Genomic DNA, 16,051 nt, shown 5'->3' with positions numbered 1-16,051 from the left:
CCATTCATGACTAATTGAGCTAGGAAAGTCAGCCAGGCCTTAGATTAACGGTAAATTGTGTGTGTGCTATTGTGATGCGGTCGCTATTTATGTGCGCTCCCTCCTTCCCTCAAGGTTGTAAAATGTGAAATGTGTCCAAATGGCTCCTTCAGTAAAGATGGGGCTGGTTGATTTGGAGTTGTGTATTCTTTGCAGGGACGAGTATCAGCAGCGACAGAAACTGATGTGTAATCTATCAGTTAGAGGAGATAAATGACAGGGGAAAAAATGCAGTTGCATGGTGTATGAATTGATTTTTTTTAAATCGGAGAATCAATTTTGAATTTGTGGAAACAGGATTGCAGTCGTGATATGAATCAATTGTTTTGTACACCCCTTGAAATGATGATACTACACTGTGCTGTACTAATACAGTATAAGGGGGGTGGGCAACATGGCAAAAACATCATACCACGATTTTATCACAATTTCTTATTTTGATTTTTAAACATTTATTTTTACTATTTTGCAAGTTCCTGAACCAAACTATTTCCCAAGTTAAAACATAGCCCTAAAATTAAAAAAACACTATATATACTGTATATATATATATATATATATATATATATATAACAAAGCACAACAGACCCTAATGTCTGTTATGAGATAAAATTTGGGGGAGAGCGCCCACCCACAGCGTGGAGCCCACGGTCCACCACCCCAACCCCAAAGGACCCCCATGCTAAGGCAGCAACCACCCCACAAACCCACCTTGATCCCCACAGACCCAATCAGCCAATTGTTTATTTATGGAAGGAGACATTCTCTCCATAAAGATGTGGTCTCGTACTAGGTTTCTATATTGATTTGTACTTAAGTTTTTCTTTATCTTTATTCTATTCATGAGGATAGTTCTTGGCGATGCTTAGGCTAGTGATTAGTAAGCATGATGAGGACCTAGTGAGTTTAATACATTTCCACCAGGCTGACAGGGAGGTATTTATATTCATGCTTTTAAAACACTGATGCGGTTTCGTGGTTTTGCCGATAAATGGCAGGTCAAAGATTTGAATTTTTCTACAGAGTGTTTCTTCAATGTCTGGCCACAGGCTGTTCAGTGGGTTGGGTTTGATTTTTGGACAGACTGCAGCTTATTTGCAAGAAAGGCATTGTGGAAGTTTGGAAGTTCCAAAGCACCACAGGTTTTTGCCTTTTGTAGGGTTTTTAAACTGATCATGCATCAGTTTTTCCAGAGGAATTTTGTGGTGCCACAGTCTAATGACTTAAACCAGATTGGTGAACGTTGGGTGGGGATCATAGAAAAAAGGTAATTGAATTTCCTTCGGGATCAATAAAGTATGTGTCTGTCTGTCTATCTGTCTATCTATCTATCTATCTATCTATCTATCTAATTGATTTTTGGCAAGATCATCATTTTTACAGTGGCAACTCTTCCCATACTCTAAGTGATATGGGTAACTAGTGCCATCCTCTACTGATTTAGAAAGTAGAGGAGAATAGTTTAATTGTGTTAGATCTGACGGCGAGGAAAAATGAATTCCTAGATATCTAATGTTCCCTGATTTCAGAGGTGAGATGGTTTGAAGTCATAGTTAATAGATAGGATCAATGATTTTGTCTAATTTATTGTAATTTAGTGTAAAAGTTTCAGAGAAAGCTTTGTGAGTTTTGAAGGAAAAGTAATACATCATCAGCATAGAGGCTTATTTTGAGATGCAGTTTTGCTGTTTGAATACCTTTAAAGGGGACATATTATGCAAAATCAACTTTTTAACCATTTCAATACTTATATTTGGGACTCTGGAGGCCCTACCAGTCGCCAATGTGTGGAAAAAGAATACTCAGTCCTTTTTTCGTGGTCCCCCTTAGTGTAAGTATAGGCGATAAAACACGCCATGTTGAATTCCCTGCGCTTATGACGGCAGCATGCGCATTTCACCGCAAATGTTACCGCCCACCAGTAAGTTTACTTCGAGAGCTCCACCTTAGCTCCACCTTGTCCCTATAAAATGCAAGAGTGCAGGCGAGGGAGGAAGAGTGGTATTATGTCAATGTGGAGGGACAAGTGTGCTGTTGGTGGCTGCACAGTGGAGCACAGTGTTTTACACAAACTTCCAGCCTCAGAGGATTTTATATATGAAGCTAATGTGCCGGATAAAGTCAGCAAACGTGTGTGTGTGTGTTCGGTATTTTGTCCAAAGCATGTCACAGACATGTTCATTAGGACACCAGGGAACGATTTTAACTTGGGAATTATGGTATAATATGTCTCTATAATATTTTTTGTTTGTGTGAATTGCAGCTGCAAGCAGTTTAATAAAGATGGCAAAAAAAAAAGTGATGGAGAGCGTGAACACCCTTGTCTGGTTCCCCTCTGGAGGGTGAAGCTTGGAGAAGTTTGATCATTTGTCCTGATAGAGGCACTGGTAATTGTTTTTATAATGTAGTCAGAAGGAATTTCCAATGTACTCTATCTAATGCTTTTTCTGCATCTAGTGAAATCACTGCTGCATGTATTATTTGTTGAATGTCTGCCCTTAATCAATCCTGTCTGGTCTGGGTGAATTATGAAGCGGGTAGTGTTTTCCAATCTCCTCACTCGGGCTTTGCAGATAGCCGGATTGCAGTGTGGTGTCTTTCTTTTTTAAAAGGAAACGTGTGTGTGTGTGTGTGTGTGTGTGTGTGTGTGTGTGTGTGTGTGTGTGTGTGTGTGTGTGTGTGTTACCTGCAGGGGGCAGAGTGCAAGCCTTTGGGTGACTGGTCTCAGTGGGCGAGCTCTTCCTGCAGGGAGGACTTCCACCAATGACATAGGAGTTGACCCTGGAGACGGTGGGTGACTGGGGGATGCTGGGTAGAGTGCGGGACTTAGCGAGTAGGGGTCTCTGCAGCTTCCTTTCCAGTGACCTGGATGAAAAGCATTAATTATAATTTACAAGGAGCATTGAGTTTCTTCAGATTGTAACAATAACATGAAGACTAGAGTCTACAGTTTCCATGTTTTCCACTTGGTTGAAATACGATTGTTTTATAGCCCTTCCTTTCAACTGAACTGTTTGCTGCTGGCAAGGGAAATGCACTTGTAATGGAAGGCTCAAGGTCACCATTGCTCCCCAGACACAGATAAGTGCTGACCACTGCTCCTATGAGTTAAATGCAGAAATCGCATTGTCAAATTCATGATCACTAATTGGTGTGTTTGTGCAAACAAAAAACGAAATTCTAATTCTAATAATGACTTATACAATAGTTCAAAATGTGTCATCTGAAGCTGTGACTCAGATTAAACATACTTAGTGTGCCTCCAGGATGAAGGGTCCCTTTAATGAAGCATAACAACAAGCCAGAGAACCTTGTTCAAACTTTGAACAAACCAAACAATACAAACTGTACAAGAACCGTCCTTAAGAAAATGTCGTAATGTATTAATAATAGTGTTTCCCTAATAAAAGTTGGCTGTGTTTAGCTAGTTAAATACTTACTTATACTTTAAATTACTTAACAAAACACTATAGATTCTGCAAATCATCTATTTAGATGAGCAGTTAAACTGGTAAAGTTGCTAATTATGCTACTAACTGAAATGTAACTACAGGAATGTTTTAACTCGACCAGGCACAGGTGTTAGTGAGGTTAGGATGATCACACTAAAGTGCGACGCTTTAACGACGAAGTAAACTACCACATGAAACCTCATTAGAGCTTCTTGATAACGTACCAGATTGCTGTTATTTCTACGACAGCTAGGGGCAGTCTTTTATTGGACAAGTCTTGTGTTAAGTGGCAATGATCAGGTTTCCCTCATGTCCCCACAGGAGACCATGTTTTCACTGAGCGAGTGTCTCCATGTGTCGGGCAGCTTCTCTCCCTTTAAAGAGCAGTCTTGTATGTACTTCTATTTTCAACTGAACACAATATCCTCATCATCATCTTCTTCCACCTTACTCCTCACATGGAAATCAGCTGAATCTAGAGGTGCAGTCAACTACTTATTCTAGTGATTAAAACAATGACTGCTCATTAAAGTAATCACTTATGTAATACCTTGGTCCGCACACTCTGTGGTATAACACAGTGACACAGCTTATTGTTCAGGACCATTCAAACAAATGACTGTTTAAATGTCTGCAGTGGGAGACCAATCAATGAGCATAATCAGAAAATTACTTCATTACCATAACACACAATCACATAATCTGCTAGATCCAATGAGGGGATTGTCAAAGCCAGACAGAGTGTTCATGCACTGTAATGCTAACCTTTTAGAGTTCAGGCTGCTGAATGTGGAAATATCATTCATTATCCATCCACCAAATGCGTAGCTGCCGTCCAATATTGTACAGATAATCTTGGTTTTATTCAACACATTAATAAGCACACATGGATCTTGTTCTGACCTATGACATAGATGTTTTTCTCCAAAACCCTTTCTTATCTGACCATTATTTAGTAACATTTGAATGTACTAATGAATTACATAAAATTGAGGGGGGGAAAAAAGCCCTTACAGTCAGTGCCGGTCTAATAATACTGTGGTAATGATTAGGAACGCTCCCTGAACGCCCTTTCCAACACGGAAACTTGGCACAACCACACCAACCTCAGCATGGGATTCCAGGATGCCTCGATACAAACACTGCTCCTTTAACGATTAATAGCACTTCTGACGTATAGTGCTGTTGCTGCGTCGTTTGTGTGTGCAGAATACAGAGCTGACTGGTATTGCTAACGATGGCTAACCGTGGCTAACAATGACTAGCCCGAGATACATTCAACTTCTGACTCCTCGATGCGGTGAACTCAGGGTTGACGTCACTCCCAGTTGCGATGTGAATGGAAACGCAGCGTAATTCAAAAAAGTGGAAATGCTGCTGTTATTTAACTTGGTGCCAGATGTCAACACAACCGAAGTCAGCAGTCTTGTGTTTGTGATCATTTTGTTGAAGGTGCTGCAGCCTCACAATTAGTACACTAGACTGTGTCGGAATCAGAGCAGACTATAGCTCCGTGGTTTGTGAATTATAGTCAAAACATAAAATTGAGAGAAAATTGCATCCCGCTAACCGTTGCCTTTCATAAAAGCTTGTCCAACTGAAACAACCCCATTGATTGTTTGCAGCAGTGGATTACAACCCAGAGTCAAGTTTTTAAAAACCTCTATCGATTGAATAAATAAATCTGAGTGTGTCATCATCAAATAGCTGCAACAAGGCGTCAGTGATGTGACTGAAGACTGTAGCCAAGGCAAGTCTTTTTTATGTGTTATTGTCATTGTCTCTGTAACCATGGAACCACTGGCTTTCAGAAGGGACTCATGTTTTAGGAAATTGTTCCGTCATGACTTTTTGGATGGACATGGAGCGCTGCATGGCCATCACCTCCACGTCAAGGCAGAAAGTTGTGACAGAACAATTTCCTAAAACATGAGTTTTGCCCTCGCTGTCCAGCCCTGCCCCCATTCACACCTCATTGTCTCTCACTCTTCACCCCTTCACATCCTCAGCCAGGGTATGAGTGTGAATTGTTCACTCTGAATGAATGAATGAATGAATGAACGAACAACTCCACTTGTGAGAACAGTTGCCCTTGTTCTTTCTCCCTCCTCCATGGCAGGTGTGTTACCATGTGTTCTCTGAGCAGCATAATTAACTCAGTTGACTTTCATGGTTTCCTGGAAAAACAAAGGTCTAGCGTGGTCAAATCTTGGTTCAGATTTCACGTGTAATTGTACTTCCTGTCCTTCACAGGAAAAGCACGCACCATTCAGTTTATAGAAACCCTCGTTCAGAATAATACATTTACTTTTGTCACCTCACCGTGCACTTCAGTGTAGGCCACAGTTCAATAGTGTAGAATTGTGTAAGGAGGCTGCACATTACTGACTATACTACACCAGTTAGATGGAAATAGATGAATAGATGCAAGGTAGAGCTGAAGATTCGGGCTGAATTTCTATCATTTTTGTGCTTGCGTTCCATCTTGCGCAGTCAGGTGATGTGTTTGGATTAGCACGAGAACGATACGAACATGGATGCTGAGGAAGCAGCGGACACACGGGCTTTTTGATAGCCCAACGATAGCCATCCGAGCCTCGACGTGGCCGACACCCTGACGGACCTTTCGGCTCGAACAGGACCTGTCAGAGGGAACTGTAGCATCGTTTTCTTCTTTGGTAGGAATGCGTCTTATTCCCAGCACCCAGACTTGTACCGCCACCCGATGGTAAAGTCAGATACTGCAGGACCCTGACGCGGGTAATGCGACTTGCACTTCAGCACGCGTGCATGTGCACGGAAGTACACCAGGGCCTTTAAATCTCACAGATGGTTGGGTCTGGACGTATTTGCTGGTCCAGGTTTGTACCACAGTGGAGTAATGAGGTAAACAGCACTTAGTCTGCACATCTAGAGTCGTGACATTTGCCCACAGACAGCAGGTACACTGCACTGCTAATAAAGGAGGTGTGTGGGAGAGATTATTTGACCTGGGATCAAGAATCCCTGGAAGTGATTCAAAGAGACATGATGGAGCACCTGGGATGGTCTGATGATGAATAACAGAGCAACACTGGCTCTTCTTAAACATAAAAACATGCCTTTACACATTCACAGCAAGGGGCCCAATACAATGTCAAGCAATACGTCCTTGGATGACTTTTTTGCTGCTTCATTTAAACACAATTTGCAGAGTTTTAAATGAAAAAACAATTGTGGTCTGTGACTAATTCAAAAATAAGTCTGGTAAGACATAATTACCTGCACAAAGGAGGTAATGTTTAAACCAGCGTGGGTCCTTCTGTTCCTGTCTACACTTTTTGACGGAACGATTGGAATCTTTTGTGGTGTGTAGGTGGTCACCCAACTCATTTTGTAAGAATCTACCAACTAATGATGTCACAAAAAATCTTTTAAAAATATATATGCCTCAGATTTGAACCAACTGTGGTGTTGTGTGTGCTGGATTAGACAATCTACCATCAACCACATCATCCAGATCTGGTCTGGATTACGGATTTGGCTGCAATTTAATGGTTCAGTGCAATTTAACAAGTTCACATTTGTATATCTCAGTGACAGCTGAACAGATCGGGATGAATTTTGTCATGTTTATGTAAAATGGCAGGTCATTCAGTTCTATTCAGATGAAGAAGTGGCTCAAAATGTCCCAGGATTCAGGTGCCGGTTAAAGCCTTGGAGGAGGTCTGTGCCATCTAACTTCAGGTTAAGGTTATTTCTGACTTGTAACACAGGAAAGATGTCAAATGTAAAATGTAAATTTAGTCCTTAATGTGATAATGAAGTTTATTTAGTTTAATGTCAGACTGCCCGTCACTGATTGGTCAGAGTATCGTCACAGGAAGAGACATACAACACGAGAATCAAGCCAAACAATGCCGAACTGTAGATCTGTTAAAAAGTCTTAACAATCCTGAAAAACGTGGGTGAATCTCAAACAACTACCAGGGAAATGTCTAAAATCTCAATATTTAACAGAGGAGTCTGGTGTATTTAGTGACAGCACTGCTGATCACAAGCGCTGCTGGAATCTGCGCTCCGGGCATGGAGGAAGCAGCTGTGCAGAACCACAGCACAATCCATCTCACCGTTCACTGTTTTTCTGTGACGTGAAGGTCAGGAAACTGATTCACTATGCACTAGGTTATAGAGGGATACAGCGCCACCTACAGAGGCAGACTGTACTCAAGATGAGTATAGGGCCCATCTTGTTATTAAATATACTGTGTTTTAAGAAACATAAAATCATGTTTCACTGCTTTGCAGATGATGTTCAGATCTACCTGCCCTTTAAATCAAATTGCAATGCCTCTGTTCTGGCTCTGCTCGATTGTTTAAAAGATGTCAAAACTGAAATCATTATTTTCGGACACAATGCCCCTGACTGTCCCTCTGGTCTGTCTTTTCCTAATGTCCAGTCATCGGTCAAAAAAACTCTGCTGAAACTCTGAATTTTAGAAAAGGTCAAAGGCTACCTCCCCCTTAGAGATGGATTACGGCATCTCTCTCTACTTTGGAATTAATGAAACACTGATGTCTGGTCTGCGGCACGCCTTCTGACTGGGACGTGCAAACCTGAGCACATCACACCGATATTGGCCTCACTCCACTGGCTACCAGTTTGTTTTAGGATTGATTTTAAAATTCTCTTAAATCTCTTAAATGGGCTGGCACCTCAATATCTGGCTGAACTGCTGCACCTACACAGCCCAGTCAGAGTGCTGAGGTCGGCTAAGCAGCTGCTGTTAGACGTCCCTAAAACGAAGCTGAAGACCAGAGGCGACGGAGCCTTTGCAGTGGCAGCTCCTCGGCTTTGGAACGCCCGCCACTGGCACATTAGAGGCGCCCGGACTGTTGTCTTTAAAAAACTACTTTTACTCCATCGCGTTTAACACAGGCTGAGTTGGACTCCCATTGTTTTTTGTTGTTTTTCTTTTGCTTCTTATGTGTTTTACTATGCTCTATAAGTTTTATGTGTTATCTTTTTAGGCTTTCTATCTTATTGTTTTTATTTTGGTAATTGACGTCATTCTGTACGGCACTTCGGCACACTTTGGTCAACCTCGGTTGCTCTTAAATGTGCTCTATAAATAAACTTTGAGTTGAGTCTAAGTCGGACTACTGTGCATGTACAGTTGTGTGAAGCTCCAGTAACAGCTTTATCAGCATTGGGTGGATTTATTGAATAACAATCTTTAATTTAATGGATGTTCTTTTATATTTAAGTTACACACTACAGCTTTAAGGTGAGTGGGGACTGGATAGTACACAGTTCAGACCATGAATTGCTATGAGGTAACAATAAGTGCTGTAACAGCTGTATTTGTCGTTTGTGGACGTTACATTTGTACATTCCCCTTTTTGTTTCAGGCAAAATGGGTGAAAGGGGCGAGTTAACAATGGTGTGTGAGATGTGACCTTCATGCAGCGGATCTCAGTTCAAGACCAGGTTGAGTCTTCTGTGTCATTTCCTGATTTATTTTGGTCATGTCTGTCTGGTCTGCTGTCATTCCCCACATCCTGTCACATTTCCCATCTGTTTGATTTGCTGCTCCCTGACATCATGTCCTGCACCTGAGTCTCATTGAAAAAAAACAAGGATTATATTTGAATAATAAACATGACAATGTTTGTCTTTTATTATTATTATTAGTTACAGATTCAAACCACATTTGAGATTCACAAGGGTCTTTCTGCATGGATGTTCTCCCCGTGTGTGTGTGTGTGTGGGGGGGGGGGGGGTTTTCTCCGGGTTCTCCGGCTTCCTCCCACTGTCCAAACACATGCATTATGGGGATTAGGTACATTGGACACTCTAAATTGACCATAGAGTGAGAGTAAATGGTTGTTTGTCCCTATGTACGTATGTGTCCCTGTGATGGACTGGTGAACTGTCCAGGGTGTGACCCCGCCTCTCGTCCTATGTCACCTGAGATTTGCACAGCGACCCCCATGACCCCATGCGGAGGATAAAGCGGTAGAAAATGGATGGATGGATGGATATGCCAAATGAATGCCAGAGTACAATATTCCAATGACTCCAAAAATACCAAAATGGTAAATCAGACAACTTCAACAGCTGTTTATCTTCCCAGGTTTGCTATTGCAGAATCACCTTTAAGCTTAATTTAAGTAGAAACAATAATTTCCTGGGTCTATCCTGTCATAAGTAACACCTACATATCTATGGTTTGCAGAAACATCCAAGTCCAGCATGTGGTCCAGGCGTCTTGGCGTCTTTATTGTCAAGGACTAAACACTATCTGCATTTTAATAAAACTTAAATGATTAGTTTAACGACTGGTCGGTTGTTGTTGTTTTTTACTGCTGCAGTTCAATCAATAACAAACAAAGCAGACCAAGCAAAAATAGAGGAAAGTCGAGGTAAAAGACGGGAATGAGATGGAAAAGCGTGGGATGAGGAGGCCTGTGAGAAAGAGACAGTGAGTGGGAGAGACGGAGACAAAGAGACTGTGGGGATGGTACCAGCAGGGAATCAGAGACCATCCATAACGCTAACACTCGTGCTGTGAGTGAATGATACACGAGCATCTTTACTTCACTGAACTGCAGTTCAACATTTGGTCTTTGAACTTGGCTTCCGTTACCTTCAATATAAAATATAAAGGGTTTTTATCACATGCAGCGTCGAAGCGTACGTGGGAGAAGCCAGAGGTGTTTTTAACAGGAGGCGTGAGTGGCATCCATCATCACCAAGCAATCAAAACCAAGAAGCTGCTGAGATGACTGGAAAAAGGCTCATTAAACTCATTTACACACTCAACTAGGAAAGAAATCAAAACAATAGAATAATGGCACCGCATTTCCCTCACAGCTGAATATTTGTGTGGCAAATGGACCTTTAGGCCTGGTTCACACAGGACACCTTGTGTGTGTGTGTGTGTGTGTGTGTGTCGCTGCTGTGTTCCATCACTTTGCCCCCCCATGTTAACAGATGAGTGTTCACACCTCACGTCTGACGCACGTCTACTTTTGAGTTTCTCCGTCTTCTCTATTTTTCATGGTTACCAGGAAAGATGATGATATCGTCTTTCTACACAAAAAAGTGACGCCTGGTGTCTCGGCTGAATCTGAATACAAACATAAATATTATAACTTATAACTCTCTCTCTCTCTCTCTCTGTCTGAGTTCTTCTGTCGGAGACTAATCAGCGTGAGTGGAGTCATAATCATATTTGCGGTGTGGGGAGATGAGCGAGACACAGGAGCGAGAGCACAAGTGAAATACAGCAGACACACACACACACACACACACACAGCGGGTGTGAACACACACACACACACAAGCGAGACGCAGCACAGCAGCACCACACACATCACACATCCAGTGTGAAGCAGGCGTTATAACCCCTTTAATACCAAAGGTAGCCATAGGGAGGCACCAATATCAACATCGGCCGATATTGGATTTCAAATTATATCACTGAGTATCTGCAAAGATCTTGCGAGATGACTAATGACTAATGACTAAAACAGAAGGCTGATTAGGCTGCTGCCGCCCTGACTTCTATGCTTGTTATATTTATTTTGCACAATCAATATACATCTACATCTGCTGTGACATGAGTATGAAAATATACCACTACAGAAGAGACTAAATGATGACTACCCATATTTTGACTTATCTGATATTGGCAAAAAGTCCAATATCGTGCATACCGTTCTACACTACGGAGCCCTGGAGGTGACATAGACGGATTTTTTGTTTTGTTTTTTACTTCACTAAGTCGCACACACAAGATAATAACTTGCACACGTGTTTTACTGAAGCACACACACGCTTTACCAAGTCGCACACCCAAGCTTTACTAATTTGCACAGGCATACTTTACTAATTCACACACGTGAGTTAATAAGTCACGCGAGCAAGATAATAAGTCACACACGCACTTTACTAAGTCGCACACAGGACATAATAAGTCACGTGAGCAAGATAATAAGTCACATGCACACTTTACTGAAGCGCACACGCAAGATAATAAGTCACACGCGCACTTTACTAAGTCGCACACAAGAGATAATAAGTCGCACTCGCGAGGTAATAATTTGCACGCGCATTTTACTAAAGGACACGCACGCTTTACTAAGTCGCACACGTGAGATAATAAGTCACGCGAGCAAGATAATAAGTCACATGCACACTTTACTAAAGTGCACGCGCAAGATAATAAGTCACACGCGCACTTTACTAAGTCGCACACGTGAGATAATAAGTCACGCGAGCAAGATAATAAGTCACATGCACACTTTACTAAAGTGCACGCGCAAGATAATAAGTCACACGCGCACTTTACTAAGTCGCACACAAGAGATAATAAGTCGCACTCGCGAGGTAATAATTTGCACGCGCATTTTACTAAAGGACACGCACGCTTTACTAAGTCGCACACGTGAGATAATATGTCACGTGAGCAAGATAATAAGTCACATGCACACTTTACTAAAGTGCACGCGCAAGATAATAAGTCACACGCGCACTTTACTAAGTCGCACACAAGAGATAATAAGTCGCACTTGCGAGGTAATAAGTTGCATGTGCATTTTCCTAAAGGTCACGCACGCTTTACTAAGTCACACACGTGAGATAATAAGTCACGCGAGCAAGATAATAAGTCACATGCACACTTTACTAAAGTGCACGCGCAAGATTATATGTCACATGCACGCTTTAGTTGCACACGTGAAATAATTAAAATAAAAATAATAAGTCACACACGCAAGATAGTAAAGCACGCGGGCGACTTAGTACCCTAACCTCCGGTTCTCCGTAGTTGCCCGTTGTTTGAACAGATCTGTTCAAAGTATCTGTCATTTTACAGATGGTCTCACGTTGCCTGTTTCCGCTAACACAGGATGTTTGCAGTTGCTATGACAACAAGTGAACACTGCTGGTAGCATATTAGATCAACCGCTGGATCCATTAACACCCCTAAAATGACAATTTGGCACAAGTAAATAAAATCAAAACTAACCATCAACAGCCATAATCCTAAGGACCTTAACTATTGTATTGTCACAAGTTGTGATATAATATTTAGGAAAATAAATGAGTAGATCCTTTCGGAATTACACTAGCTTAAATGACGGTTGTTTCCACTATAGGGCCACATGCGACCTATTATATCACGCGTGCGATTTATTATCTTAGTGCACAAATCTCAAGGTGCAACACACAACAGGACTGACAGTGTTACCGTGGTTACACTCAAATATGTTTCAGTTCAGTTCCTCTTTCAAACTCAGCAGCAACTTAATGATTTCATATAGCTGCTTCAGTGTTGTGCGTCACGTGGCTGAGATGGAAGAAGTGGTGCAGACCCTATGCACAGACTGATGGTGGAATGAATGGATTCCATCACTGGAGCTGATCAAAAAATCTGTGTTTATTGCAGAGTCATTTCAACCAGGAGTGAACAACAATGTCACCTACGCTTATTTATTGAAAGACCAAAGTAAAAGGTTTTAATTTACCCTGCAGGAGGCGCTACGGTTGCCACGCACTGGGAACCCATTGTAAACACATGAAATCCGTCCCTGCTTCTCCCCTTTGACTTAAGCCCCCTTTGTTGTTGTCGTTAGAGCATTTATAATATTCCACTAGAGCTGCAACTAACCATTATTTTCATAATCCATTAATCTGTCGATTATTTTCTGGAATAATCGATTAATCGTTTGGTGTTCAGAATATCAGAAAACCTTAAAAAATGTCGATCGGTGTTCGTCAAACCTGGAAATGATGATGTTCTCAAATGACTTGTTTTGTCCACAAACCGAAAGGATTCACTTTTAATGATTTGTTATCCAGAGCAAAGACATGAACAAAAATCACATTTAAGAAGCTGAAACGATCGGAAATCTTGTTTTAATCACGGAAAAAAAAAATTAGAACTGATTAAATCGATGATCAAAATAGTTGTCGATTAATTTAGTGATCTATTAATAATCGATTAATCGTTTCAGCCTCAGTGGGAGGAATCCATCACAGCCAGCAGCACCATGTCCAACGGTAAACATCAACACACCTTCAGACTTATGTAACACACATGCATTCATTCACACACACACACACACACACACACACACACACACACACACACTCTAGTGATGAACAATTTGTTGTGATTTTTCAGACAGATATTGCGATTGTGATTTGATCTGCAACTCAATTAGTGAAGTCTATTTTCAGTTCCATATGACTAACAGCTTGATACTGTAACTACTGTATGATAATACCCAGCATGTATGTATCACAGTTGTGTGATTGACATGAAACACTGGAAAACTGAGAGCAAGACAATTCACCTGCAGCACAATCTTTGTTAACTTGGCGTTCATTCACACGATCACACTGTGTTCTTCCCATCTCTTACTATAACACATTGTATGCACGTGGATGCGACACCTGTGCACGGATGGAGACAAACACGAGACATAAACACAGATTACCTGGCCTCTGCCACAGTGCAGCAGTAGCTGCCACTGCGTCGCGAGCTCCTGCCCACCCGCAGCTCCTCCCGAGACTTACGCCGATTAAAGTAGTCTGTGAGTTTGCCAAAACTCGCCATTGTTCCTCCCTCTCTCTCTCTCTCTCCCTCTCTCCTTCTCTCTGCACCTTCACCTCTCCCTCTATCCCTGATGCCGCCTCGTCCCTTTGACGCGTGACGCGATGCTCGTGGCTCGGTTCTGTGAAGCTCCTCATCGGCGCACAGCCTCCCCCGACTTTCCGCGCGCCTCCCTCTGCTTCCACCTGGAATCAGTGGCAGCGTCAGCCACAGGTCACATTCTCCTGGGGCTCCCTCATGCGGCTCACACGCAGGAGAACACGCCAGACCCGCACTCTGCCTTTCCCCGCTTCACTCCCCCTCTCTCTCTCGAGCCTCTGCTACAACATTGCAGCGAATACAACGACTCTCTCAAAATAGCAGCGCTTGTAGCCGCCTTCAAATCGACACATTGGGTTGACTGGAAGGCAGAGAGAGGGAGAGAGAGAGAGAGAGAGGGAGAAGGGGGGATGTGGTGGCTCAGTAGCGGCTGGAGCTGGTGGGAGAAAATGAGCTGCTCTGATGCTGGTACCTAAGCCTCCACCCCCTCTCTCTCAGTTTTAAGTGCTGCTGCCTCACTCTCTCTCTTCCTGCACGCATGCATTCTTTCACACAGCCACCGATACACGTGCAACACTCGATCAAAGCGAGAGAGCAGCAGGCAGCAACTTAGCTGTCAATGTCTCCTCCATATACGTCCTCCCTCATCCCTGCCCGCCCCTTCCCTCCTTTCTGAAGGGGAGAAATAAACACACACACACACAAACAGACTCATATTGAACCTGAAGTGCTCCTGCTACATGATCATCATGTCACTGTCACCCATTCATACAGCACATTTCTAGAGCTGAAACAATGAATCGATTAATGGATTATTACTATTATCAACTATTGACTATCGATGTATCCGTTCATGATTAAAACAAGATTTCCGACTGTTTAAGCTTCTTAAATGTGAATATTTTCATTTCAACAAAGAAATCATTAAAAGTGAATAATTTTGGTTTGTGGACAAAACAAGACATTTGAGAACATCGTCATTTCCAGGTTTGACGAACACCAATCAACATTTCTTAAGATATTTTATGGACCAAACGATTAATCGATTAATCGAGAAAATAATTAACCGATGATGAAAATAATCGTTAGTTGCAGCTCTATACACATTTCTATCACTCACTCATCAATACACAGACTAATGGAGCCAGGAATCGAACCCACAACCTTTGAGTTGAAGACGACTCGCTCTACCACTGTGTGTGTGTGTGTGTGTGTGTGTGTGTGTGTGTGTCCTGCCTGCTGCTTTCCAGCTTGGATCAAAGGTTGCACGTGTGTCAGTGGTTGTGTGAAAGAAAGAGTGCATGCATGCAGAAAGAGAGATAAAGAAGAACACGCAGGGAGGTTATTTCTCTGAAGAAACACCACTCCAGAGAAAGAGAGGGATGAGTGGAAGGGGCAGCAGAGGAACGGAGGAAAGACAGGAGGGGGTGGATGTTTAAAGCAAGGGCTCATTAGTGAGAAAGCCCCCGGAGATGCAACGCAAATAAATATAAAAAGAATAGTTGTGTTGCGTCTCCGATACAGGGATGCGCGTCGGAGCTGATGCCCGTCCATTCTCGTCCACGTGTCAACGCACACTGGTGGCAAACACCTGTGTAATGGCATGTATACGCAGCACTTCTATCTCTGGCAGGAAGTAGGAAAATAAAACATCCCGCGTTGACACGTCGTAGTTCTTCGATCGGTACAAATACTGCTCCTTTTGTTGTGTTTACAACATAAATACAGTGTATCGCCATGCGAGAAGTGACATGAGAAAACCTTGTCTCCACTCTGCAACCAGTGTATTCTGTATACCAGTGTGAGTTTGTGTGTGTTTGTGTTGTTTTATTTGACCTTTCTGGCATACTGGCAACACTGACCTGACTAGTAGTCCTCATGGAGACCAAAACCTGGTCCTTTAGAGGCAGAACCTAA

The 16,051-nt window shown here is 42.4% G+C and overlaps 1 protein-coding gene across 4 annotated transcripts in view; it reads right to left on the bottom strand.

Moving 5' to 3' along the window:
• Positions 1–16,051, bottom strand: part of LOC131448247 (ankyrin repeat and fibronectin type-III domain-containing protein 1) — a 143,987-nt gene that overhangs the window by 116,027 nt on the left and 11,909 nt on the right. For 3 of the 4 annotated variants that reach the window (XM_058620535.1, XM_058620534.1, XM_058620533.1), the window contains one exon: positions 2,726–2,904. In XM_058620535.1, the coding sequence (XP_058476518.1) occupies positions 2,726–2,904 (179 nt within the window). Of the gene's footprint in view, positions 1–2,725; positions 2,905–13,979; positions 14,682–16,051 lie in introns of those variants that run through there. The other variant, XM_058620532.1, reaches the window with a different exon arrangement.

Source organism: Solea solea, chromosome 21, assembly GCF_958295425.1.
Source record: "Solea solea chromosome 21, fSolSol10.1, whole genome shotgun sequence".
Lineage (NCBI taxonomy): Eukaryota > Metazoa > Chordata > Actinopteri > Pleuronectiformes > Soleidae > Solea > Solea solea.
Note: the sequence above shows the minus strand (reverse complement) of the source record. Positions and strands in the feature narration are given on the sequence as shown.